Genomic DNA, 26,360 nt, shown 5'->3' with positions numbered 1-26,360 from the left:
GTGTCCACCGAAAACTAAAAAAATAAATAAATAAAAAAATAAAGACTCTTATGTGATTGCATCGGATTCGGCTTCTGGAGGTCTATTGGGGTCCCAGGAATCTGGCATTACATCATACCTTTTATTTTTATGTGGTGCTGAGGATCAAACCCAGGGTCTCCCACATGCTAGGCAAATGCTCTACCACTGAGCCACAACCTCAGCCCCATAATGATATTATTGAAAGAAAAGCAAGGAACCGGGAGATGGGCGAGCAAGAGATGAAACACAGAGACCAGGCAGAGATACACATAGTTTGTCACAGCTGACAAGTAAAAGCCATCTCTCCATAGATGTAGAGAGGCAACACAGGCTTGGGGTTTGAGACTTTTATGGGAGGGGGGGCTCAGGGATTAGAGCTGGATGGGCCCTAATGTGGGCCGTTAAGGGTGGTTTCGGTATGAGGGAATGGTGGACCTTTCTCTGAAAGATCCTTGGGTGGGAAAGCAAAACTTTTTCTTAAGATGGCAGCTGTCACTTAAAGATGGCCATCCAGATGCTAAGCAAGGGCCTTACAATTATTATTGTAACTACTTTATTGATGTATAATTCACATAGCATAGAATTCACTTATTTAGATTTCACAATCCAATTTTTACTATATTCACAGAGTTTGGCAACCATTCCCACAGCCAATTTTAGAACATTTTCCTCATCCAAAAAGAAATGTGAGCTAGCCAGTAGTGCATGCCTGTAATCTCAACTACTTGGGAGGCTAAAACTGGAAGATTCAAAGTTCATGGCTGGTGAAGCCAGAATTAGACAGGCAGTCAGTATAGATAGGTAAATCTGGCATTACAGGGCAACTTAATAAGACTGTCTAAAAAACTTAAAAAAGGGTTGGGGTAAAAGTTGGGCATAGTGGTGTAATGCCAGATTCGTGAGACCCCAATAGACCTCCAGGAGCCGTATCCAATCCAATCATACAAGAGTCTTTATTGCAACTGGAGCCTGGACTCACAACCGTCTGCAATGCAGCGGTGCCAAGGAGTGAGTCCTGATTCTTAGTTCAGTGAGGATTTATAGTTTTTTTGGGGGGATACTCTATGCGTCACAACATCACACAGCAAATCATTTCACACCATAGGAAGTCAAACAACAACTCTTACATTGATTAGCACATTCATTGGCAGGGACCAGTCAGGTAAGGGTGATTGGTTAGTTCAAATGGTGGATACATTTGAACTGATTGGTTTGGGCCAAGAGGGGTTGCAAGAGTGTATAATGCTAAACTTGCAAGGTCAAGGGTCATCCCCCCTCCTTTGGACAGGCCCTGCTCTGAGGTATAGGCTGTTTTTTCAAAAATGGAGTCACATCAGTTTCTCAGAACATCAATTTAAAACGGCACCTGGGATTTGAGAGCCCTTGGTTGTCCAAGTGTTTTCAATAAGTCTTGTTCTTAAAGGCTTAGCCTACTACTTGCAGTTTGGCTGCTAGAGGAGACCCTAGGTCATTATCATCCAGTGGGCACAGTGAACCCAGATTTAAAGACAGGTCGTTAGTGTAGTTGGGTAAATGCAGTCTAATATCCAGTACGATAAAGAATATGGAAACCATATTGAGACTGGAGTCCAAAAAGAAGATAGAGTCCTATGTGAGCCCAGGAAACCAGAACAACACCTGGGGAAATTGAAATGTTAATGTCTCCAAGGCTTAGGGCCCATCTTAAAGAACTGTCAATGAAGTAGCTCTCAGCAAACAGGGACGTGCTAATCAAACCACCCCAGGCCCTCCCTGCCCAGATTACTGCTCTGTGCCCAGTTGTTCCACCAATTTCCCACCTTTTGGCCTTCTCACCTGCATTCTATCACTGCAGGAAAACAAAGGACAGGAATGTGGGGGGACTAAAAGAAGACCTTACATACAAAAAAGGGAGGATCTCCTCTTTCCATGAATTCCTCCTTTCCGGTCCCCTTCTTCCTGGGGGGGGGCGGTCTTTTCTGCTACCCTTTAATAAAGCCTTCCACTTTCCACTCTACACTTGCCTCCAGTGCTTCTCTCATATTATACTTGAGCATTTGGGAAGTAAGGATTGGTAAACAGCGGTAACAACAAGGCAGTGTTACCACCAGTTATCAGTGACAGTTCTGCTCCCTCAGGTGTTGAAATTTGAGAACAATAGAGAAGTACCCCAGGCAAGCACATAAATCAGAGTTTATTTAAAAAGGGGTAACAAACACCTCTCCTGGGAGGGAGAAGAGGGCCATAGCTGGTATCCCCAGAACCGAAGTGTTCTGCCCTTGGTATGTGTCTTAGGCTTCCTTTGTTCTCCTGCTCTCTTCCCCTTATCTTTTTCCTTCGGTGTACATAACTAGGCCCAGCAAATGCTCCGTGAGATGGCCAAAAGGTGTGAAACAAGTTGGAAGGACAGGGTGGAGCAGCCCAGGACACATTAATTAACAACTTTTATCACTCTCTGTAGGGAGGGGCCATTCCTGGGACTGGTTACCTTAGTAACAGGTAGGAGCAGGGGCAGGTTCTTGATAAGGGTGGAGGAAGAGCACAGAAGGAATTAACATTTCAATCCCTCAGAGTACAGTCTCCAACTTCCCCAACTCACTCAAAATTGGCCTCCTTGATCCGCCCAATTCCTGCCTCAGCAGGTCAGGCAGGAGGAGTGGGAGGAAGACCTGAGGCCTTGCTCTGAGGTTTTAACAAAAGCCTTCCAACCATAGGCGTTTTCATATTCACAACAGCCCTTTCAGCCCTCCGCGCCCCGTAAACTTGACCCACCCACTCCAGAAAGCCCACTCTGCAGAAGCAGGGCCCTCAGGTGACGCTAACTTCCATTTCAGTCTCCTAAGAAGGAGGGTATGGAAAGCCCCTTCCGCCACGCCCACACTCGCCCATCTGGGTTTAGGACGGCGCAGAGTCCTCCTGGGTCCGCCCGCCTGCGCTGGAGGCCCCACCCCTCCCTGACCCTTCATTGGCTCTGTTGACCGGCCCCCCTAGCTTTGGTTTCTATTGGTCAACAAGGCCGCCGCTCAGCTTTCTTCCCGGGGCGTGCGGCGAGCGTGACCACGCCCCTTACGTCCGGACGCTAGGTCGCCTCGGGAGGCGGCGTAATCACCGCCTAGGAGGAAGGGAGGTCGGCTCTTCGAGGAGCTGCTATGGTGTTGAGTTCCCCGGTAGCGCCGACCGAGCCGAGGCGTTCGCTGCCATGAAGGTGAGCGGTTGGTGGAGCTGGGCAGGCCCTCCTCGCCCCTCCTGTACGAGAGGAGGGCCTCCTTACTTTCTGCTTTAGCGGGTACCCCACCGGCTCCTTGGAGACCTCTGCGGAGGGTGGTCGCCGGCCGGCGACTGGGGCTCTGGGTTGGAGCCTGGTCTCTCGGACCCTCGAGCTCGCATGAGCGAGCCTTAAGGAGCCGGGAGAGGCCGTGTGGGCCCGGCGCAGAGAAGGGCTTTCTTCGGGGGCAGGAGGCAGGACCAGTAGTGCTCGCTTCAGCCATCCGTGGCTTTGCCCACTGCATGCCCTCTCCCTCCCCGAGTCCTTGAACTAACCCAAATGTCGGGAACCTCACGGGACCAAAAGGAAAAAGAGTGCCGGGAGTGAGGAGGCTGGGGCCAGGCTTACAGGCTAGAAATGCCTGGGGTAGGGGATCCCACCCTCAAGGAGTTCTTGGTAGGCTTAACGTTGGGACGGTGACCTGGAGCGCCAGCAAGGTAGATGTGGCTGTATTGCCACTAGGTACGCAGCAAGTAATTTGACAGCTTTTCTCCCAGGTGGGAGTGAGAGCGTGGGAGCATCACTGATGAGAAGTTTAAGAAAAGGGGGCAGAGGGGAAATTCTGGCCTACTTTTCAGAGACGATTCTCTCAACTTGGTCGCTGAGAGTTCTAAAGGGCTTCTCCATATAGCGATCAACTCAGATGAAGTGGGATGAGTCATAAGGTGGTGATACGCTTCCAGACATGGACGGTTTCATTAATCTCAATGAACTGTGCTTGATGTGGGTAAAGAAAATAACAGTGAGCTGTTTGTTAGGTTAACTACCTTCATAAAGCCTCGAAGTTTTACTGTGGAAGATTGAAAAGGGATAGGGACAAGTGGGTAGGGACATTCAGTAAATATTTTGTTGAACACTCTCTGTTTTGGCCAAGAGGAAGATATGGTGAATAGGAATATTTCAAAATACAGTCTCATCCTTAGTAAAGAAGGATTTTGCCAATCGAAAGGGAAAAGACATTCGCTTGGCAGCTAATTACATTTCAAGGCAGAATGATCTAAGTTATCCCCCCCCCCAAAAAAAAACCAAAACAAAACAAAACAAAACTCAGAGGCAGGAAAAGATACCTCTGACTGCAGGAAACAAGATTTTTGGGATAGGTAACTTTTGAACTGTGCCTTGAGGTATGAAGGTATTATAAGAGTATTTATAATTCCCATTTTAGTTATAAAATATTTCAACTTCAGATACCTATTAAAATATCTAGATATATTTTATTTCCTGAAAATCATTATCTTACTGTTAAGATTTAAAATCAAAGCAGGGAAAAAAAGACAATAATAAATCAGGGGTCTCATACATATACCTCAAAAATATCATTGACTTGTTAATGTTAAGTTTTTATTTTTAATATTTTTTTAGTTGTTGATGTTTATTTTATTTGATATGTTGTGCTGAGAATCCAACCCAGTTTCTCACACATACTAGGCAAGTGCTCTACCAGTGAGCTACAACACCAGCCCACCTAATATTAAGTTTGTGCCCTCTCAAGGAACTAGATAGATATGGAAGGAGAATTAGGAATAGGCTCAGTTTTGAAATTTTTAAGTATGTTCTTTAAAAACAAGTGTTTTTGAACTTAAGTGGAAGATACTGCTAGGTGGAAATTTTTAGAATCAGTTAAATGGCATTTGGAAACGTAGAAAAGATATTTTCTGAAGCACATTGCAAACTTGGGTAGTTATATATCTATGCAAGATGATAGGAATCTAGCTTTCATTTTTGGTTTTGTGAAACTGGATTTACAAAATTTAGGATTGGACTTTTTTTTTTTTTAATTATCGAAACTGTGTAATTGTGGATATTATTATCTGTAGATTTCTGGGAAAGACCAGTGACTCCTGATGTCATGGAATGGTAACATGAATATTCATGTAAGCAAATACTTTGTATTTATTTATTTTTTTAGTTGTAGTTGGACACAATATCTTTATTTAGTTAATTTATTTATTTATATGTGGTGCTGAGGATTGAACCACAGCCTGGCATGTGCTAGGCGAGCGCTCTACCGCTGAGCCACAACCCCAGCCCCCCCACATGTAAGCACATAATTTGAGTTAGGATTAAAGTTACTTCAAAAGCTAAGTGACTAGATAAATACATCTTCATTCAATCCCAGGAATATGTGGAATGCATGTATTCTTTTATTTTTTTGATTTGTTTAGAAACTGATGTTTTGGCATCAGTTTACTTCTTACATGTAAGTAACTGTTTAACTCTAGAATTCATCTGCTTACCTCCCCACAATGGATTGTTTTAAAAATCTAAATTGGTGTCATATGTTAATTTGATTTTGCTTCTCCTTTCTGTGTTTCCAAGTTTATATTGATCTCATCCTTAATTGTGCTAATCACATTCATTATTCCTAGCTCAAAATGAGTTGTCAAGGATAAAGTAATCTACTAACTGTAATTTCCTGTTGTTTTTTTTTTCTCTGAAAGGAGGGGGAGTGGTGCTAAGGGTCAAGTGTACTGTTTTAAAAGACAAAAACCCAACATGAGGAAGGCAACATTTATGGTTTATACATGCTTTACCATTAAAATAAATCTATCAACTTGACCAATATCTTGCCTACAAATATTACATTTTAAAGGCCAACATCTGTTTTAGGATATAGCATTTTTTTTTTGTGGTATAGGGTTGGATATTTTATTGTTAAAAAGGCGGAGTTCCTATGTGTTGTATTTCATTTGAAGCAGCAATTTGAGTAAGAAGTCCTTTTACATTCTAAGGACTATGTTTCTCAAGTGGCTCTAAATAGGGTAAAGATTTTGTTTATCTCAACTACTTTTTTTCTGTTTCTTTTTAACTTCTCTAGGTAGGTTTAACTGTCCTGAAATTTAAACTATAAAATGTGTTCTTTTATATCACTGGTTCAAAGATTTGAAACATCTTTTTCTTATTTTTTAACACAAGTGCATTCACTGAATTTTAGAAAATTAAAAGTTGTCCAGAATTTAAAACAGAACCCATAGTTAGTGAGTTCTTATTAATAGCTGAGAAAATTAATATTCCTGAATATGAAACTTTTATGTTCATTTTTAAGATAACTGTAAAAATATTACTGCATTTAGATTTAGAATTTTCGTAAGCAAAGTAGTACACTCTTAAGAGATGGCATTATTACTGTTGTTTACTTAATCAAAAACAAATGACTTAGATTATTTTGTTTTTATACCTAACTTTCCCTGCCCTCTGTGCATGTGTCCTCCCTCCAGTGTCAGTCTTCATGGAACCTACCATCTTTTTTCTAATTCTTTATTCTAAATAGTCTGGGTGGTTAGTATTACATTTGATGGAATCATTAAAAGGGCTCCTATGCTAATGCAATTGAGAATAGGATCCAAAATTTGTAGTAAACTTCAGTTAATTCTTTAGATTATTTTGAAATATTTTTACATGGATTCTAAAAGGACATTAGATCATGCACACAATCAAAAACTGCAGAACCTGAGGCCATTTGAAAACTGGCACTCTGCCACAAAGAGGGCTGGGCTATTGCTCTTGTAAACAAATAGAACACATTTCCTCTTGGTTTAGTTGACTGAAATAATGATTCAGAATGAGTTTGTATTGTTTGAGTCTAATGAACCTGAGAGAGTACTTATAACATTGGTGGTCTATTGTTGTGGAAACCACAGTGCTGGCAACTGTCACCTTCATCCAAATTATATGGGCTTGTAGGTAGTACCTTCCTTTTGCTCCTGCAGAGGGGTAGGACAGTTTGTGAACACTTTTAGCCTTCCTGCTACCTGGAGAATATAGAGGAACTTTGATGTTGGTGAATTTGAGTGAAGGACTAAGTATGCTTGGCTCAGTACATTCAGGATGAGCTCACATCTGCCCTCTGAGAGAAGATGACATTTTGGTTTCCATCAGCTAGCTAGGTGTTAAGCTGCCCTTGATTAATTATGCCAGTGGCTAAAAGGCATATTAAGACCAGTTAGTTGGCTGCACAGCTGAAGTCATGTTCTCCAATTGGTGTTTTCAGTACAAAAGCAAACATTTTAATTTCCATTTGTTTCTTTGTTCACATTGGGAGTTATGGGTATGAGCTGCTTTAAAATCTTGGTGCCTGGGCTTTGGAAAAAAAAAAAAAAAGGCCAGAAATGTCATTGGATGCTAGAATAACATAAAGAAAACTAATTGTTAGGGGCACTTCAGGTGGGTTTTAGAATTTCTTACTACAAACTATGTAAGTTTTTAAATGATGTCTGGTTCTTAACTGATGCACAAGACAGGAAACCATGGTCTCATGACTGATCTATCAGGACCAATTTTGGTCAAATGGTTTAGATAGGAAATAAGCTGCAAACACAGCTAAATTCCCTGAGGTTGGGATTTTGTGCCAGGCATAAAATATTATGTTTCAAACTACATTCATAGTCAAGGGAGGGAATTTAGCATCTCTGTAGATTGCTGTTCTAACATCTTGGACTTGTGATGTAGCCTATATAGCCCTGCTGTCAACCATGGCCCTGAGTAGGTACTCATGTGAGTCCCAATCAAGACTTAATTTCTAGTGATCCTGATTTTGTTTTTTTTTAATACTCTTTTAAAATTATTATTATTTTTATTTGTTCTAATTAGTTATATAGGACAGTACAATGCATTTTGACACATTGTACACAAATGGAGCATGACTTCCATTCCTCTGTCTGTGCATGGTGCTGAGTCACACACAGTATTTATGGGTTGGTGTAGATAGGGTAATAATGTCTGTCTCATTCTACTGTCCTTCCCATCCTTACTGCCCCACCCCTCACCTCACTCCCCCCTGCCAAATCCAAAATTCCTTCATTCTCCCCCAACCCCCTGCCCAACCCCGACTTTGGCTTCACAAATAGAATAGTAACTTTTTTTTTTTTGTAGTGAGAATTGAACTCAGAGTGCTCTACCACTGAGCCACAACCCTTACCCTTTTTTGTTCATTTGTTGGTACCAGGGATTGAACCCAGAGGCACTTAACCACTGAGCCCCCATCATCAGCCCTTTTTTTTTTTTAATATTTATTTTTCAGTTATCGGCGGACACAACATCTTTGTTTGTATGTGGTGCTGAGGATCGAACCCGGGCCGCGCGCATGCCAGGCGAGTGCGCTATGGCTTGAGCCACATCCCCAGCCCCTTATCATCAGCCCTTTTAAAAAATATATTTTATGGGGCTGGGGATGTGGCTTAAGCGGTAGCGCGCTCGCCTGGCATGCGTGCGGCCCGGGTTCGATCCTCAGCACCACATACAAACAAAGATGTTGTGACCGCCGATAACTGAAAAATAAATATTAAAAGAATTCTCTCTCTCTCTCTCTCTCTCTTCCTCTCTCTCTTCCTCCCCCTCCCCCTCTCTCACTCTCTCTTTAAAAAAAAAAAAAATATATATATATATATATTTTATTTTGAGACAGGGTCTTGCTAAGTTATTTAGGGTCTCGCTATATTGAATTTGCCATCCTCCTGCTTCAGCCTCCCAAGTTACTGGGATTATAGACATGTGCCTGCGCCCGGCTCATTTTGTTTTATTTTGAAACAGGAACTCAGTTCCTGAGGCTGTCCTTGAACTTGCAATCTTCTTGTCTTAGCCTCCGGAGTTGCTGTGATTACAAGTGTGCATCACTGTGCCTGGCAAAATGAAACATTTAAAGGGGAGCCAGGTAGATGAGTTCAAGCCTGGGAATATTTTTCTTTTGGGTGGATTCTTAACTACTTAACGATGAAGGACAAAAAATAGTTTAAACAGTAGGATTGTGCTCAGGGCTGCTTTACTACCAAGCTATATTTTTTGCCCTTTTTTATTTTTACCACAGGGTCTTGTTGAGTTGCCCAGGATGTGATCCTTCTGCCTTAGCTTCCTGAGTACTGGAATTGTAGGAAAGCATCACCATGCCTGCCAATGGCTGCTTTTGACACACCCTGAAAGTCACACTTTCTCTCTATAGTGCAGATTTCATACGCCAAAACATGCATGAGTGTTAGGAAACAAAAGCTTGGGTAAAGAGTGAGTTAAATGAAGAAAATCACCAATTTTCAGCAAAAGTAAGAGGGGAAAGGAACTAACTTAATCAGATTAAGTTAAAAAAGCTGAGCATTTCTGCATGGACTGGGGGAAACTGTGGACTGCAGGCATGGCTGAGGTATTTGTCTCAGAAAGGTAGAGGCACAGGCTTCAGAAGTACCTGTGGCCGGGCTGGGGATGTGGCTCAAGCGGTAAGCGCGCTCTCCTGGCATGCGTGCGGCCCGAGTTCGATCCTCAGCACCACATACAAACAAAGATGTTGTGTCCGCCAAAAAAAAAAACTAAGAAATAAATATTAAGAAATTCTTAAAAAAAAAAAAAAAAAAAAGAAGTACCTGTGGCCCCTTTTGTTCAGTAGTCTGTGGATGGTGATTTTCCAGTGGAAATAGTATAAGCAGGAAGGAGAAATCTTTAGACTGAATATCCTTGACTTTAAATTTTTTTTTTTTTTTTAGTTGTAGATGGATATAATACCTTTATTTATTTTTATGTGGTGCTGAGGATCAAACCCTGTGTTTCACACATGTGAGGCAAGCGCTCTACCACCGTGCCCCAGTCCCAGCTTTTGACCTTTTAACTTTGGCTGTATATCAAAATCACCTGCTTAGGTTTTTTTTTTTTGGCCCAGGATGAACCTCAGACCAGCAAAATCAGTCTCTAGGACTGAGACCCAGGCATCAGGATTTTTTAAAGGATCCCTTGATGAGTCCATGCAGCCAAGATGGAAAACCTCTCCCTGTCTTAGGGCAGTTTCATAGCCTTAGGCAGTTCTTACCAAGAGGCAGTGACCAGTCCCTGAGGTACAGGACTAAAACTACTCCAGAGTTGGGGAGGTCAAATCACTAATGAAATTACTTCCATTACCACACCGGGATGCCAGGAAAATGGGGTTTAATAGGGAAGTGGAAATAAGTTTTTCAAACACACTTAACGGTAAAGAAAGGTATTTCACATAAAACTGGTGATTGGGGCCTCCGTTTCAAATTTCTGAACTATCAAGAAGGTTGGAGTGTTGCAAATGCTACTTTGAAGATGAGAGCCGTGCATACATGGATACCTTTCAGTATTCTAAGAGTATGCTCTTTTTTTTTTTCAATTTTTAATTTTTTTTAAGAGAGAGAGAATTTTTAATATTTATTTTTTAGTTTTCGGCGGACACAACATCTTTGTTTGTATGTGGTGCTGAGGATCGAACCTGGGCCGCATGCATGCCAGGCATGCGTGCTACCGCTTGAGCCGCATCCCCAGCCCTAGCCTGAAGAATTTTGATGATCATTCTCATTAACATAGTTTGAACATTATATCCTTCCTTAACTTGTAAGATTGTCTCTGGTAGAAAGGGTGAAGTATGACTTTTTAGAAGTACTGCCTTTAAAAGGGAGTTTCATTGAGGTTTTCACCTGTTAAATCATGATCTCTTTTACCTTAATTGTTCTTTACAAGAAAACAATTTGAACCACTTAATAGTGTGCAAAATTTAAATAATGTTACATTGCCTGTAAAGAGGGAATACAAAGAAACCTTTTGCACAGGTGTCAGCCATATGGAACTAGAGTCCTTGGGAGAAAGAAGGTTGTGGTCAAGGAAACATCATAGGGGAATGAGAAGGGGGATAAAAGCAAATAGGCCTCCTAGCTCATCAGTAGCTATATTAGCAGGAGGCTAAAGCTTCCTGAAGACTTTGCTTCTTTTGACTTCTATAATGAAGTGAAATTTGCCCAGTGGCAGTTCTGCAGGTGTATTCCCTCCTTTCTCCCAAAATTATGTGCAATTTGAATTTTTTAAAAACAATATGTTTTCAATAGTTTTAACAGGGCTTACTTTTTCTTTTATTATTTTTTAAAATATTTTTTAAAATAAAGGTATTGGACACAATACCTTTATTTTTATGTGGTGTTGAGGATCAAACACAGACAGAGCCTCACACATGCTCGGCAAGCACTCTACCTCTCAGCCATGACTGTAGCTCCCTATTTTCTTTTTATTTAACAAGATCTGAGTGTTTTCAATGCCAAATATTCTTTGGTAATACCAGAAGATTATCTTTCCAAATAGCTTGAAATTTTGGTGCCTAGAGGAATGCAGGTTGAGCTTCTCTTATCCAAAATGCTTGGGATTGAAAGTCTTTCAGATTTTGGTGTTGTCTCTGGAGGCTTCACCTGTTAAGTGTCTCCTATTCAAAAATCCTATGAGCATCTCTTATTAGAAAATTCAAAATCTGAAACTTCTTGAGCATCACGTTGGTGATTTCAAAATTTCAGATTAGAGATGCTCATCTCTAGATGTGAGAACTGTGTTAGTTACCCCACCAGAGTGGCATTCCCTGGGGATCCCAGACAGCCCAGGTTCCACTTAGCTTTAAACTGTGGCACTTGTGTTCCTTTTCAGGCGGGTGCCACATCTATGTGGGCTTCGTGCTGTGGGCTGCTGAATGAAGTCATGGGAACCGGAGCTGTCAGGGGCCAGCAGTCAGGATTTGCAGGAGGCACTGGTCCTTTCAGATTTACACCAAACTCTGATTTTTCCACCTACCCACCAGCAACTCCGGAAGGGCCTAATATAGTTTGCAAAGCCTGTGGACTTTCATTTTCAGTCTTTAGAAAGAAGGTGAGTTGGATGACTTGTTACATACAAGACATATGGGATAAGAATTATTAATCATAGTTTATTTTGAATAGGTAATGAATTTTGTTTCTTATAAAAATATGAAAACTTGGTCCCATTGATTTTTTTTTTTTTTTTTTTTTTCCCCCATTTAGAGAGGTATGCAGTCAGGGATTATATTTCTGTCGAGTGTTCTACATAGACATTGTTATGTGTCACATTGTCAGGCATCCTTTTGTCTGAACTCTGACCTGTTTGTACCATTTCATTCTTCCTGATGACACTTATTTTTTTGAAGCAAGAGATTTAATTAATCTGCAGTTTCATTCAGAGATGATTTACTATAATTCCGATCTCAAGTTTCAAAAAATTTGTCTCTAACCATGCTCTTAACTCACACGAAGAAATGAGTGTAATAAGCTAAGTGCTGTTTAGAGGCTAAACATAAAATGGGCTTAAATTCAGCTCTTTTCACTTTTTTTTGATCTTCATTTCAATCTTTTGAATATGCAGACAAAAAACTGTTAGCTTATGAGAACAGCGCACCAGGCAGAAGTGGCTACAGCTGAGTCTGTGAAGTTCTCTAGGGCATTGGTGTGGGTTGTGATTAAGGCCACGTAGGTGACAGGTTCCTGGATTAGTGGGTCCTCTCTTGAATTGACTTGGAAAGATTGGTTGCCTTTCTCTTCATTCTCTGTGGGATTCTTTTTTCCTCATCTTGAAGTGAGGAAGTCCTTCACATGGGAGACCAGGCAGAGTGTGTGGCTGTGCTTTCTGCTCCATGTGGTTCAAGTCAGCTGTGTTCTGCTAATTACATGTTTGCACCAAGGGGCGGGAAGGTTTTAATTCATTAACACAAGAGTGTCTGTTTTCCTTAAAGTGCAGTATTTGAACTTCACTGAATCCAGACTGCCTTGGCATCGACCGTGTTGATTTTTGTGGCTTTTGGAACATTAAAATTCCTGTGAAAATGGTGCCACAGGGGATTTCATAAGAACTAAAATTTAAATTTTAATAAAGGCAAGAATAAGGCGTGGTTTTCATAATAGCTTGTTATCTTGCTATCATTAAATGCTTCCCTTCTGTCTCTTCAGCATGTGTGTTGTGACTGCAAGAAGGATTTTTGCTCCGTTTGTTCAGTCCCGCAAGAAAATCACCGTAGATGTTCTACTTGTCACTTATTACAAGAGACGGCCTTCCAGCGCCCTCAGTTGATGCGACTAAAAGTGAAGGATCTTCGGCAGTATCTCATTCTTAGAAACATACCAATAGATACTTGTCGAGAGAAGGAAGACTTGGTAGATCTAGTACTGTGCCACCATGGACTAGGCTCTGAGGATGACCTGGACACAAGCAGTCTGAATTCTTCACAGTCCCAGACTTCTAGCTTTTTTACACAGTCATTTTTTTCAAACTACACCGCCCCCTCTGCTACCGTGTCTTCCTTTCAGGGGGAGCTTATGGATGGAGACGGCACCTCCAGATCTGGAGCACTGGCACAGGTACGAGAGGGTGATAGATTGCTGGGGTCCCTGCATGCTTACTCTTGGCCATATTTGGTGGCCTTTAGTGCCTGATGACTTCAGATAAACCGGAAGTTAGGATTTGGAGCGGTGTTTCCGCACCCAGCTGAATTGGCACTTGCAGCCTCTCCCGCTGCATGTGGTCTTTTGTGTAGATACAGGGTGGCCCCAGGGTCCACTGCCTGGAGAGTCCAAAAATAGCTCGTGGATTTCTTGACCTTACTTCAGCACTAAATAGTACTGACAGAAGCTGGGCATGGCGGCATACCTAGGTCATTCCAGCTACACTGGAGGCCAAGGCAGGAGGATTGCAAATTTAGACCAACCTGGGCACCTTATCTCAAAATATAAAATAAAAAAGGGCTGGGGGTGTAGCTAAGTGGTAGAATGCCCAGTGTTCAATCCCCAATGCCAGACACACACACACACAAGTGATGACTGAAAAAGCAGCATGTACATATTTGCATGACTATTTGTATAAGTGTCAGTAACCATAGAAATAATCAGTACAGTAAATTAATCTGATGCCCCCTCTCTTGACATTAGTGAAATTGTTCCTAGTTTAGATACTGAAAGAGCCATCTAAGTAGAAAAATGTAGTTATTTGCTAATTTTAATTTGAATATTATCCCAATGAGATTCTTGAACATCCTGCTTGAATAACATGTAAAGACTTGTAGTGGATATTCCCTGGTGTGTGAGTGATTATAAAATGTTGAATTAAGCCCGGCATAGTAACATTCACCTATAATTCTGCTACTTGGGAGACTGAGGCAGGAGGATTGGGAGGTTGAGGCTAGAGGCTAGCCTGGGCAACTTATGAAGACATTTTTCAAAAATCTCTGAAAATAAAATGATTTTTTTCCACATTTAATTTTCATCCCTGAAGAAAGGGGTTTTTGTTTTGTTTTTTTGGGGGGTGAGGGGTACTGGTGATTGTACTCGGGTACTTGATCACTGAGACGTATCCCCAGACCTATTTTTTTTTTTAACCTTTTTTGTTGTTGTTTTTGTGCTGAGGATTGAACCCAGGACCTGTACATGTGAGTGCATGTGAGTCAAGCACTCTACCAACTGAGCTATATCCCCTGTTGTAGATGGACACAATATCTGTTTTATTTATTTATTTTATGTGGTGCTGAGTATTGAACCCAGGACCTCATGCATGCGAGGCAAGTGCGCTACCACTGAGCCACATCCCCAGTGACAGGGTCTCACTGAGTTGCTTAGCACTTTGCTTTTGCTGAGTCTGGCTTTGAATTTGTGATCTTCCTGCCTCAGCTTCCTGAGCTGCTGGGATTACAGGTGTGTGACACCACACCCAGCAAGAAAGGGGTTATTAAAAGTAGATTTTTTCATCTGTATTTTACTCAAAAATAAGTCCAAGCTGAGAGATTTTATTATTTTCTCAAATAAGAACTGGCATAATAAGACTTTTGTATCCTTTTTGGGAATAAGATGCCATTTGGGAGATGTGGGTGGTTGGATGCTACAGTATGGTACCTATGAGTCAGTCAATTGGGAATTGACCTAGACTATTGTAGAACTGTGGTCGAAATATATTGAGAGAAAAGATGTGCAATGTGTAGTGGCACGTGCCTGTAATCCCAGTAGCCTGGAGGACTGATGCAGGAGGAAGACAATGGCAAGATCCAGGTCAGCCTCAGTAACTTAGTGAGACCCTGTCTTTAAAAAAAAAAAAAAAAAAGGCCTGAAGGTATAGCTTAGTGGTCGAACCTCAGTGTTCAAGAATAGGGCTGGGGCTCAGTGGCAGAGCGCTTGCCTAGCACATGTGAGGCACTGGGTACAATCCTTGGCACCACATAAAAGTAAGTAATTAAAGGTATTGTATCCATCTACTCTAAACAAAAAACAAAAAAGTTTTGAAAGGCATATGATCAAAATTAAAGGGATTTCTGTTTTCCTTAAAGCAGACTGATTGTTGAGGATTTTTAAAAACCAGCACAAACACTCTGAAGCATATTAGAAAGCCTTCTTTGGAATTAGAAGTGTGACTTAGTAGGATTGAGACCTTTCAAATTGGATGCTTATGACACTGGGGCGGATCCTGGTCAAATTAGCTTTCTTTGTTCAGTTAAACTAGCCTTTTGCGTCTTGTAGTGCTACCCCTTATCCTTGGTGGCTTTGGCATTCCATGATGGGATGTTTCTCAGGGAATTAGTCCTTTGGTTTTATTACAAATTCTCCCCCCCCCCCCCACGAATTTGTTTCCACATAACTTGATGGAATATAAATTCTTTTTCTTCTTAATATTTTTTAGNCTGTGCATGTGTCCTCCCTCCAGTGTCAGTCTTCATGGAACCTACCATCTTTTTTCTAATTCTTTATTCTAAATAGTCTGGGTGGTTAGTATTACATTTGATGGAATATAAATTCTTTTTCTTCTTAATATTTTTTAGTTGTACTTGGACACAATACCTTTATTTTATTATTTTTATGTGGTGCTGAGGATCGAACCCAGTGTCTTACACATGCTAGGCAAGCTCTCTACCACTGAGCCCCAGCCCCAACCTGGAAGGTAAATTCTTTAGTCATGTGGGGCCCAACTCTGTGGGAGGGGCAGCAGCATTGAGGATCCAGAGAAGATGTGGAGTGTGCAAGGTATTTGGGTCATCCATTTTTTTTTTTCCCCCTCAGTACTGAGGATGGAATCCAGGGGTATTGTATTGTTTTTATTTTGAGATAGGGTCTAAGTTGCGTTGGGCCTCCTTGCTAGATTATGGAGGCTGGCCTGGAACTTGTGATCCTCCTGCCTCAGGCCCCTGAAACACTGGCATTACAGGAGTGCCCCCATCACGCCCAGGCCCAGGCCCATTTTGAATCATTCTTGAGGATGATCAGTGGAAAGCTTTTCTCTAGTGATAAATATGGGTTGATAATGTTAGGAAAACATGATTCCTGACCTAATCAGATGCATCATGTGTATAGGTACAAAGTGAAATAGCTTCAGCAAACACAGAAGACGATGATGATGATGATGATGACGAGGATGATGAGGAAGAAGAAGAAGAAAATAATTTGCAGGATCGGGTGAGACCACTTATAAAATTTTTCCCTGGGGGCTATGGTGGTAGCTCAGTGGTAAAGCACTTGCTTTACATGTGTGAGGCCCTGGGTTCAACACTCAGCACCACATTAAAAACGATAAGTAAGTACAATTAAAGATATTGTGTCCATCTACAATAACAAAAAAATTTTCCCCAAGGGCTGGGGACATAGTTATAGTACATTGCTTGCCTAGCATGCCTGAGGCCCTAGGTTTGATATCCAGCACAACCGCCCCCCCCCGCCAAAAAAAATTGCTTTCCTAATATTTGTGAGCCAGCAGGAAGGGCAGGTGCCCATATAGACTTCTCTAGGATAGCACTGGTTTGAATGTAAGACAGTACATTAAAACCCTTCAAGGACTTCTGAGAAGTCTAGGAATCCCCAGTGGGGATTGTCTGGTAAAAGGGGTCTGGACTCGTGGGAACAGAGGTAATGGGACACTCTGATTTCAGACCCTTGGGCTCTCCAAGAAGCGAGTGAGAGCTTCGCTGTCTGACCTGTCAAGCCTTGAAGAGGTGGAGGGGATGAGTGTGCGCCAGCTGAAGGAAATCCTGGCTCGGAATTTTGTCAACTATTCTGGCTGTTGTGAAAAATGGGAACTGGTAGAGAAAGTTAACCGGTTATACAAAGAGAATGAAGAAAACCAAAAGTCATGTAGGTTTATTTTTTCTTTTTTTCCCCTATAGTATCTTTCCTTAGGCTTTAAAAAATGGGGTTGTGTCAGATTTAGTTTTGGGAAAACTATTTACTTTTTATTGAATCTGAATTAATTATATGAGCCTGTTTATAGAATTGTTAGTAAGCTCATCGTGTGATGTTGCTCTGAGACCACCCTTACCAAGTGTGTTCAAGAAATTATTTGTTGACTTGAAAGGTCCTTTCATCACTCTTGTCATCTTAGTGTTAATCTTAAATCCTGGCTGTGATATGGCATCCATTGACGTTTATGCTCAGAATAGGCAGGAAGTCTTTAGGCACATCTACTTCCAGGGCAGTGCCACAGTGGCAGGCTCAGGAACCAGTCCACAGAAGCTTTAGAGGTTGGAGGCCGCTGGCTGAGGAATGGCATCCTGGCAGTGTAAATCCCTGCATGGTGCTTGGTGGACATGTGCGGAAGCCCCACCCTCAAGTTTTTGGTGTAGGAAACCATGACATGTGGCTGAAGAGTCTTTTTTGGTTTGGTTAACTGTTTAATTTAACCCTAGGTCAGTCTGTTTGGTGGACACGTATTTTGTTTTGAGCACAGCTGGGACTTTCCTAGCTTGACTGTCTTGACGCCACTTATGCCAAGATTGACCCAAACAGTCTGTATTCATAACCTGCTGCTGGACTATTTCCTTTCTTGGGCCCATAAGTTGTAAAGAGTTGGAAGGAACCTTCCTACCCAGGAGAGGGGGCCAAGGCCCAGATTCCAATCTTACCTGAGTCCTCAGATGCCTGCTCATCTGCCATTTTACGCTATACATCTTCTCTGCAGGTCCACACCAGTCATGGACCATGAACTAAGACCCCCACATTACAAGATCTCTTGACATTGCAGGCTGTGAAGTTTATTTGTCTTAAATCAAAATATTTCAGTCCTTCAAGCTTGAATTCTGGTTCTGTTTTAACCATGTTTCCCATTCCTCGCCTCTCTGACCTGTAGAAAGGGAAGCCTCCAAACTTCTAGCTGTAGGGTCAAATCTCAGCTGAGGTTAACTTTTTAAAACTCATTCATTGCCTTTCTTACTCAGAGCCTGGATTTTCTCAAAACCTGAGTATGGGTCATGGAGCCAGAAAGGTCCATCTTGTTTTAGGTAGATGGACTCCCAAGAATAAAATGGCAAAAGTATTTTTAGGGTTGTGGCTCAGTGGTAGAGCACTTGCCTAACATGGGTGAGGCACAGGGTTTGATCCTCAGTACCACATAAAAAACAAGTAAAAATAAAAGTTAAATTCTAAAAAAATTTTTAAAAAGTATTTCTAAGGCCAAGACAGGAGATGTAGCTTACTGGTAAAGCATTCCTGGGTTTAATCCCCAATACTAAAAAGAAAATAAAGGGAAGTCGGGGGAAAGAGGCTCTTTTTTCCTACTGAGATGAAATTTCAAAGTGGCCTGACTCCTAGTCAAGTGCATGGTGTTGCATATCTGTCATCTCAGCAACTGGGGAGGCTGAGGCAGGAGGACTGCGAGTTTCAGGCCAGCCTGAGGAACTTAGACCCTATTAAGTAAGATAAAGTATTAACAAATAAAAAGGGGGGCTGAGGAATATAGCTCAGTTGGTAGAGTGCTTGCCTTACATGCACAAGGCCCTAGCACCCTACCCACTAAAAAAATAATAAATAAAGGACTGGGGATGAAGCAGGTGGTAGAGTGCTTTGGGCTTAGTTGCCAGTACTACCAAAAAAGGGGGGAAAACCCATTGTGGCCTGACTCCGGTGGCCCACATATAGAAGGCCAGGCTGGGGTTTAAGTTTCTTTTTTCTAAGTATAGAGTCAGTATGTCCTTATGAAAACACCTTAAATTACACCAAGATATAAAATAGAAATAAGTAGCTGACATTTGTTGTGCATCTTACCTGGCCCTAAACACAAAACCTTGAGGTGTAGACACTGCGATTTCTAATGAAAAGAACCAAAGTACACAGAAGTCAGGGATGGTCTGTTGTACAGCACTGTGCTGGTATCGGGCCTGCGATGGTCACTCAGCAGGTGGGCAGTGCAGCAGGGCAGGAGGCCTGGTCCACATCTCCAGCTCTGTTGCCTTTCAGATGGTGAGCGGCTGCAGCTGCAGGACGAGGAAGACGACAGTCTGTGCCGCATCTGCATGGATGCTGTCATCGATTGTGTCCTACTGGAATGTGGGCACATGGTCACCTGCACCAAGTGCGGCAAGCGCATGAGTGAGTGTCCCATCTGCCGCCAGTACGTGGTGCGAGCTGTGCACGTGTTCAAGTCCTGAAACCAAGGTTCTCCCCAGTGGGACACGCACCCCCAGACTCCATCCCAAACATTTCAATGCACAGAAGGGACTGGAAACTTACTGTTCAAAGGCAGAAGCTATTTTTTAAAATTATTTTCACTACTTATTGGGGGCATAAAGTTTCATCCTAAGTTGAAGAAACATTGGTCCGCGCCATGAGCCTGCCTGCGATCACGAGCTTCCTAGGTTTTACGGGGTTCTGTCACATGTCCCTCGTGAGCGCTAGTTGTTGAAGTCAGACTGTTGACACGTGGGCATCAGCTCCTGCTCTCTGGTGAATACTTACCCCATTCTTGTTTCCCTTTGATCCTATGTTGGAAAACTTCTGTTCTCTTTGGGTGAGGTGAGCTCACTGTCCACAGTGGCTCATGTGGAACGTACTAAGCAGCGGCCCCTTTGAATGTTCAGTTTATTAGTCATGTATATTTTAAATGCTAATATTTGATGAATGTAAGTTTCCACATTATTGCCATTTCTGGGTTTAAACATAATTGGGAACAACTGACATTCTGGTCACCTGTCAGGGCCTTAGATGAAACATGTCCATTTTTGTTTAGGTGCAGCTTTTTATGCTGTGCCTAGCTTCTTACATTAGGAGTGTGTGTGCTTGATTTTTTTCTTAATGTGTAATCAGTTTACACTGTTTTGTATAGTGAAGGTGTATTTTTAGTGCTACCTGCTAGCTAATTTCAACATTAAGAATAAAATTAGATTTAAAGGAAATGTTTTTGTTTACATCGTCTCAAGTCGGTTCCTGATTCATTTGCATACAGTCTGAATGGTATCTGCAACCTGGTCTAGCATCCTCTTCAGAATAAATGAGTGCACCTTCAAAGATGTCATAACAAATTGCAATGCTTATCTTTGCTGCTTACTTACCAGAAAGGTCAAGTACTGTTTAGCTGTTTGTTAAAATCGGGTGTTATGCTAGATGCTGTGTAGTTTCCAGCAGTTCTCAGTATCAGACTGGATAGATAGCGCCTGAGAAGTTAAAGGACTGTACAGAATCTCAGTTAAAATGTGGCTGTAGCTGGGTACGGTGGCACACACCTGTAATCCCAGCAGCTCAGGAGGCTGAGACAGGAGCAGCTCAGCGAGACACTGTCTAAATAAAATACAAAACAGGGCTGAAGATGTGGCCCAGTGGTTGAGTGCCCCTGAGTTCAATCCCTGGTACCCCCCCCCCCAAAAAAAGGTGGCTGTATCAGGATCTGGGGTGTTGTTTAGTGGTAGAGCACCCTGTAAGCATGCACAAGGCCTGGGCTCCATCTGATACTATGAGGGGGAAAAAAAGACGGTTATGTCAGAATAATTCGAACCTAGCTTGGATGTCAGTTTCTTTTAACCTTTTCAATACCACACAGCAAATAAGAAACTTCAGATAATTATGTTTCTTTCCTTAGGTCTGGTTTGAATCAGGGTGTGTTTTTGGTTGATCCCAGCTGTGGATTCTTCCTATTGGTAGGGGGCAGATGTTTTTAGAAATGGCCAACTTAAAAAATCTCCAGGTTTTTTTTTGTTTTTTTTTTTTTTTGACTATGAAGCTGGTAACTCATGCCCTCATGTACTGGGGGATCTACTAGTAGACCTGAAAATAGCTTTGAACTTAGGGCTGAAAGTTTGGCTAAGTGAAGAAAAACATGCCTTTCTGCCCTTTTTTCCCCCCTTATCAAGGCCCTGAGGGTATTTTCAAATGCTGAACCCAGGCTGGTCTGGCAGCTCCCAGCTTGAGCGATCTATGTATGCTACAGCTTTGCTGCCCATTCCCTGCCACAGCTGCAGGGGCACTGGCACCTGGTCTACATTTCAAGAGTGAACTCTTGAAATTTAATATCATCCCCACCCCCCGGCCCTGCAAATCTCTAACTTGGTGGTGGGAAGCCTTTAAATTCAGGCCAGCAAATGATGGTACACAAATTCAGATTTAGTTACATGTTAGCTTAAAACATGCTTCTTATTCTTCACTTTTGGATTTATATAGTTGGACACAATACATCTGTTTTATTTATTTTTATGTGGTGCTGAGGATTGAACCCGGGCTCTGCATGTGCTAGGTGAGCACTCTACCACTGAGCCATAACCCCAGCCCAAATGGTGGATTTATTATTATTATTTTTTTAAGGTAGTGCTGAGATCACTTGGTTTAGTGACAAACTGACAGAGATGTTTAGTGCAACAGGCTTGACAAAGTACAGACAGCCCTTTTGTATCTGTGGATTCAACTGAGGAGTAAAAATATTTGAAATATTATACTAAACATGTACAGATGTACAGACTACTTTTTCCTTGTCATTAGTTCCAAAACAATTAGTTGTTACACGTTAACAACTATTATGTAGCATTTACATTGCATTAGGTATTATAAGCCATCCTGAGTGACTTGGAATATATAGGAGGATGTGTGCAAGTTATGTGCACATGGTGCACCATTTAGTAAGGAACTTGAGCCACTGAAGACACCAAGGGATGGCTGCTAACTTGTGTGGCAGAAGGCCAGTCATTTCCCCTGCAACTTGCATGTTTTAACTGGCATACCATGCATCTTTACGTTAATTCTTTGATTAGGTAATGTCACATGGATAAAATTCTGCAGGTCCACACTGGAATATAGTGAAGTGCCCTTATCCTCCTTTTTTTTAAAAAAAATATTTTTTAGTTGTTGATGACCTCTATTTTATTTATTTTTATGTGATGCTGAGAATCAAACCTAGTGCCTCACACATGCTAGGCAAGCTCGCTATCACTGAGCCACAACCCCATCCCCCTTATCCTTCACAGTGAAGAGGGTAGTCATTTGAAGCTCCACTGTACCTTCCTTCATCAGCATCAAGTTCCCTAGAGATAGGACCTCTCCCCTGAGGTGGGAAGCTATGGTTTAGTACAGCGAGTGCAGTGAAGCATGTGACTCTTTCACTATTTCATCTGCCCTGTGTGGGCCTACAGCTGTTGGCAGCAGGTAGCTTAGGCTGGCTTCACCCTAAGTTTATTTTTTTTTAAATGGAAAGATTTATTTTTAGAGAGAATTATTTATTTTTTAGTTTTCGGTGGACACAACATCTTTATTTGTATGTGGTGCTGAGGATTGAACCCAGGCCGCATGCACACCAGGCGAGCACGCTACCGCTTAAGCCACATCTCCAGCCCACCCTAAGCTTATTTTTAAAAGGTCTGTACAGAGACCTTGGATTTGCATTGGGATGAATCTCACCAGGCTGTTTAGTACTCTTGTGGCAAGCTCACCTATGGCCTGTCTTGCATGCCTAGAATATGTCAGGACATTGCTGTGTGTCCCTATGATGGCGTGGATCCCTAGCAAGTGGCAGTCCTGCCACAGGCGCCTCTCGTAGACCTGTGTGCTTCGAGAGTCCTTATAGGAGAGGTACTGCCTTCTAACATGGAACTCTGCTATATTTTAAGCAGTCACAGCTGCAGCCATGAGCCTCAATGTTGGCTGCTAACAAATGAATACAAGGACCTCTGAAAACCACTATTACTCTTAAAGCTATTTCCCAAGGAAGAGAATAACCCAAGTAGCAAGGTAACTATTATTTGCAAGTTCAGAGAACTTAAGGCTACTAAGAAACAGAACCTGTGTCTCTCCATCATGAACCATCAGGACGAGCAAAGATAAATTACACTTTTATAAATAAACCAGAGTGTTTACCAATCTTAATTCTGTTAAGTGGACCACCGAGTTATAGGGTGCAATGGCTTCAGTGTCATTTTGCCACAATGGCATAATAAGGTAAAGGAGGGTAAATAAAAAATTGGACTGTTGCTGGGCATGGTGGCACACACCTGTGAGGCGTGAGGCAGGGGAGGCTGAGGCAAGAGGATAACAAGTTCAAGGCTACCCTGTCTCAAAAAGGGATGGGGACATAGCTCAGTGGTAAAGTACCCTGGGTCTCATCCCCAGTATTGCAAAACTGGACTATTAGCAGGAAGGGCTTGTCTAAGGGGGGACAAGGTTTTATGTTCTTGACTATTAAGAAAAGAAGTTGGTTATCCTCCCCATCTTTAGATTCGCCACAGCAGTTATTTCTGTGCATGATTATGAGGTTACAAGACCCTACTTAAAAAAAATTAAGTGATCTAAAATTATTTCTAAGAAGCCAAGTGTGGTGGTGCACACTTATAATCCTGGCAATTGGGAGGCTGAGGTAGGGGTATTACAAATTCAAGGCCAGCCTCAGCAACTTAGACCCTGTCTCAAAATGAAATATAAACATTGGGGCTCAGTGGTTAAGAAGCACTGGGTTCAATCCTTTACCAAAATTAAGAAAAAAAAACCAAGTGTCCTCTCTAGCTACTTTGCAGGAGGGGAACCTCTCCTTGAGTTGTCTCCTGTGGGAGATTTTTTTTTTTTTTAATATTTATTTTTAAGTTTTAGGTGGACACAATATCTTTATTTTACATTTATGTGGTGCTGAGGATCGAAACCAGTATCTCGTGCATACTAGGCGAGCTCTCTACCACTGAGCCACAACCCCAGCCCCATGTCTCCTGTGGGAGGGAGATTTGAGGAGATGATGCCCAACCCCCACAAATCTTGGAAACTTCTAGGGATAGGTGATACCAAGCAGCCATGGAAGTTGTTGTACAGATATGGCAAGAGGCCTCCACACAGGTGAGCTGCCCTGCCCCTTAGGGAAAGTCTGTTCCTTAATTTCTATATTTGGCCATATTACTTTATAGTCCAGAAACAGCTGAAGGAAAAAAAAATCATGTACTCTGAGGCTGCTATACTTTTCAAATTAAAGAGAAATTATATTGACCTACAGACCCTGGGCTTTCCAATTAAAATTCCTAGTCCTCTCCTCAAACAAAAACCCCCGAACACACAGATTTTTTTTTTTACAACTATTTATACAAATTCAACAAAGGTAAAATCGCGTCAGGGAAAGTCTAGGAAACACCACCATACGACAATGGCACTTCTGAATGCAGAACATTACAACTAGGAAACAGCCAGGTTACGAACCTAAATGAGAACTCAACTCACACTTCAAAGGAGAGGAAAAAAGGAAGAGGCTGTGTGGGCGCATTTATTCTACTTCTTGTCTCACGGTATAAATTAGATCTATGTAGAGTACAAGAGCTCATGCTGGAGCAAAACCCTCCTGAGTGCAAAGGCTGAAGTCTGATTTGTAAAATTTCAGAAAAAGGTGAATTCTCTACAGAGGAAACTGGGCAGAGTGTCTTACTTCGACTGTAATTTACATCTGTCCACATCATGCTCTTGTAACTTCTTGACATACCAAGCAGGCTCCACTTCCAGTTAAACATGCTTTTAAGTGGAAGGTCTTGGCCCACTCTGTCAGATCTGGGCACATTTGTAGATGAGTTTTTTGTGTTGATGAAGTACAGGTTAAGTTCTCTCCTACCTGAAGGAAACCAGGAAAGTTGGCAATCTCGAAACAATAAAAACACTGGTATGCATTCAAACCTTGCATAAATAACTTTTAAACAATTTGTACAAAAATAGTTCTGCATAATGTAAGATGTAACAAAACCAACCAAACAAAATGTGTCAAGACGGCAGCAGATGTGGTGTGTGGTCCACTTTATATTGACACCAAAAACCTCAGCATTTCAAGGAACAAGGTGTCCAAAACAAAAACACCACAGGGGGTGGGGTAGGGAGAACCCCTAAAGCTCATGCTTCAAAAGAAAATTCCTCCAAAGCCCATCTTCCTGCAACGGGAATGTCTTCTTGTAAAGGCCGCTTAACTGTGGTCCAGAAAGCAGTGCAGTTACAACGCAGAAAGACCAGAGGGAAGAGTCTAGCTCACACATCCCCAAATGGGTGGCTTCTCCCTTGGCAAGACTTGCAAAATGGAATCGTTCTATGGTCTGTTGTTCCAAGTTCCATGAGAAATAAAAGCCCTCGTGTTTTGTGAAGTCTTTCCCCTCCCTGGCTGCGCCCACCCCCACCTACCCCATATTTACATACTTGTCCTTGGACTAACTCAGTTTTTGCAGGAGTTTTTCCTCCACTTGCCCAAACTGGACACTCACAGACATTTCAGCTATGAACTGCTCACAGCCTTCCTTGGTGACTTGCTTGCAGTACCTCAGGTCAATATGACAGATATTTCCACAGCGTTTGAAGAAGGACAGGCACTGATCAGTGACCTTATTGCAGTCTACAGGGAAGACAAAATTATGTTAAAAAAGAAAATGTGAGGTGGGGGAAAAGGTGCATTGTACAAAGGCTGCTCCTGGCACTCTACAGTGGAACCAGGCACAGCTCTCTCACATGCAGCCTCTGATGCTCTAAAACAAAATGTATTTGCTTAAAATTTTTCTTCTTCAAATGGGCAATGGTTTCATCCACCAACTATAAAGGGTTCATTCCGACTGGGCTGGGGATGTAGAGCATTTGCCTAGAATGTACAAGGCCCTTAGGTTCCATCCCCAGTACTACTGGGGGAAAAAAAAAAAAACAGTGTATCAAGTAAAAACCACTTAGACCACAGAGCTGCCTCTTCATGTACACTCAAGTAAATCTATCTATGCTGTCAAGAAGCTTTTTTCCATCTAATATACTGTTGAGTATTTTTCTATGTGCATTATTGTATACTCATCTGCCTGTTCCCTTTCAGATAATGCTCAGGGGGACATTGCTGGATCAGAGAGAATATTCTGTAAGGTCATCTTGGGATCCTCCTTTGCCTCCTGGTTCATTTCCCCTGTTTTTTTTTTTTTTTTTTTTTAATTCTGAATGTCTACCTGTGAAGAAGGATATGCCCAATATGCTGGAAGGGGATGGAGAGGTTCTGTCCAGAGAATAAATCAGAATGTATAACCCTAAACCACATAAGGCACCCCCCTTCAGCTACATATGTCCATCAATTTATACTTTCTATTTTCCTTGAAAACTGAATCCACAGTCAATTGCCTTAAATGTCAGTCAACATCTGA

At 42.1% G+C, this 26,360-nt stretch overlaps 2 protein-coding genes across 12 annotated transcripts in view; one reads left to right on the top strand and one right to left on the bottom strand.

Annotated features, from left to right (window-relative positions):
• The first annotated feature begins 3,032 nt into the window (after positions 1-3,032).
• On the top strand, positions 3,033-20,159 carry Rnf34 (ring finger protein 34). Of its 3 annotated transcripts, XM_048785577.1 has the most exons (7): positions 3,104-3,205; positions 5,083-5,139; positions 11,666-11,884; positions 12,976-13,383; positions 16,354-16,455; positions 16,926-17,127; positions 19,225-20,159. In XM_048785577.1, exons 2-7 carry the CDS (start codon positions 5,110-5,112, stop codon positions 19,413-19,415), a joined length of 1,152 nt encoding a protein of 383 aa, XP_048641534.1. In that variant the 5' UTR covers positions 3,104-3,205; positions 5,083-5,109; the 3' UTR covers positions 19,416-20,159. The 3 variants fall into 3 exon arrangements, with proteins under 3 accessions (XP_015357962.1, XP_015357963.1, XP_048641534.1); XM_015502476.2 differs by lacking the exon at positions 5,083-5,139 and having other exon boundaries at positions 3,033-3,205; XM_015502477.2 differs by lacking the exons at positions 5,083-5,139; positions 11,666-11,884 and having other exon boundaries at positions 3,053-3,205.
• Positions 20,160-24,465: 4,306 nt separating this feature from the next.
• Positions 24,466-26,360, bottom strand: part of Kdm2b (lysine demethylase 2B) — a 122,609-nt gene continuing 120,714 nt past the window's right edge. For all 9 annotated transcript variants that reach the window (XM_015502472.1, XM_015502473.2, XM_048785572.1 and 6 more), the window contains one exon: positions 24,466-25,582. In XM_015502472.1, the coding sequence (XP_015357958.1) occupies positions 25,401-25,582 (182 nt within the window). In that variant the 3' untranslated portion in view covers positions 24,466-25,400. The remainder of the gene's footprint in view (positions 25,583-26,360) is intronic.

Source organism: Marmota marmota, unplaced genomic scaffold, assembly GCF_001458135.2.
Source record: "Marmota marmota marmota unplaced genomic scaffold, marMar, whole genome shotgun sequence".
NCBI classification, from domain to species: Eukaryota; Metazoa; Chordata; class Mammalia; order Rodentia; family Sciuridae; genus Marmota; species Marmota marmota.
This window is presented reverse-complemented; position numbering and strand designations above follow the sequence as displayed.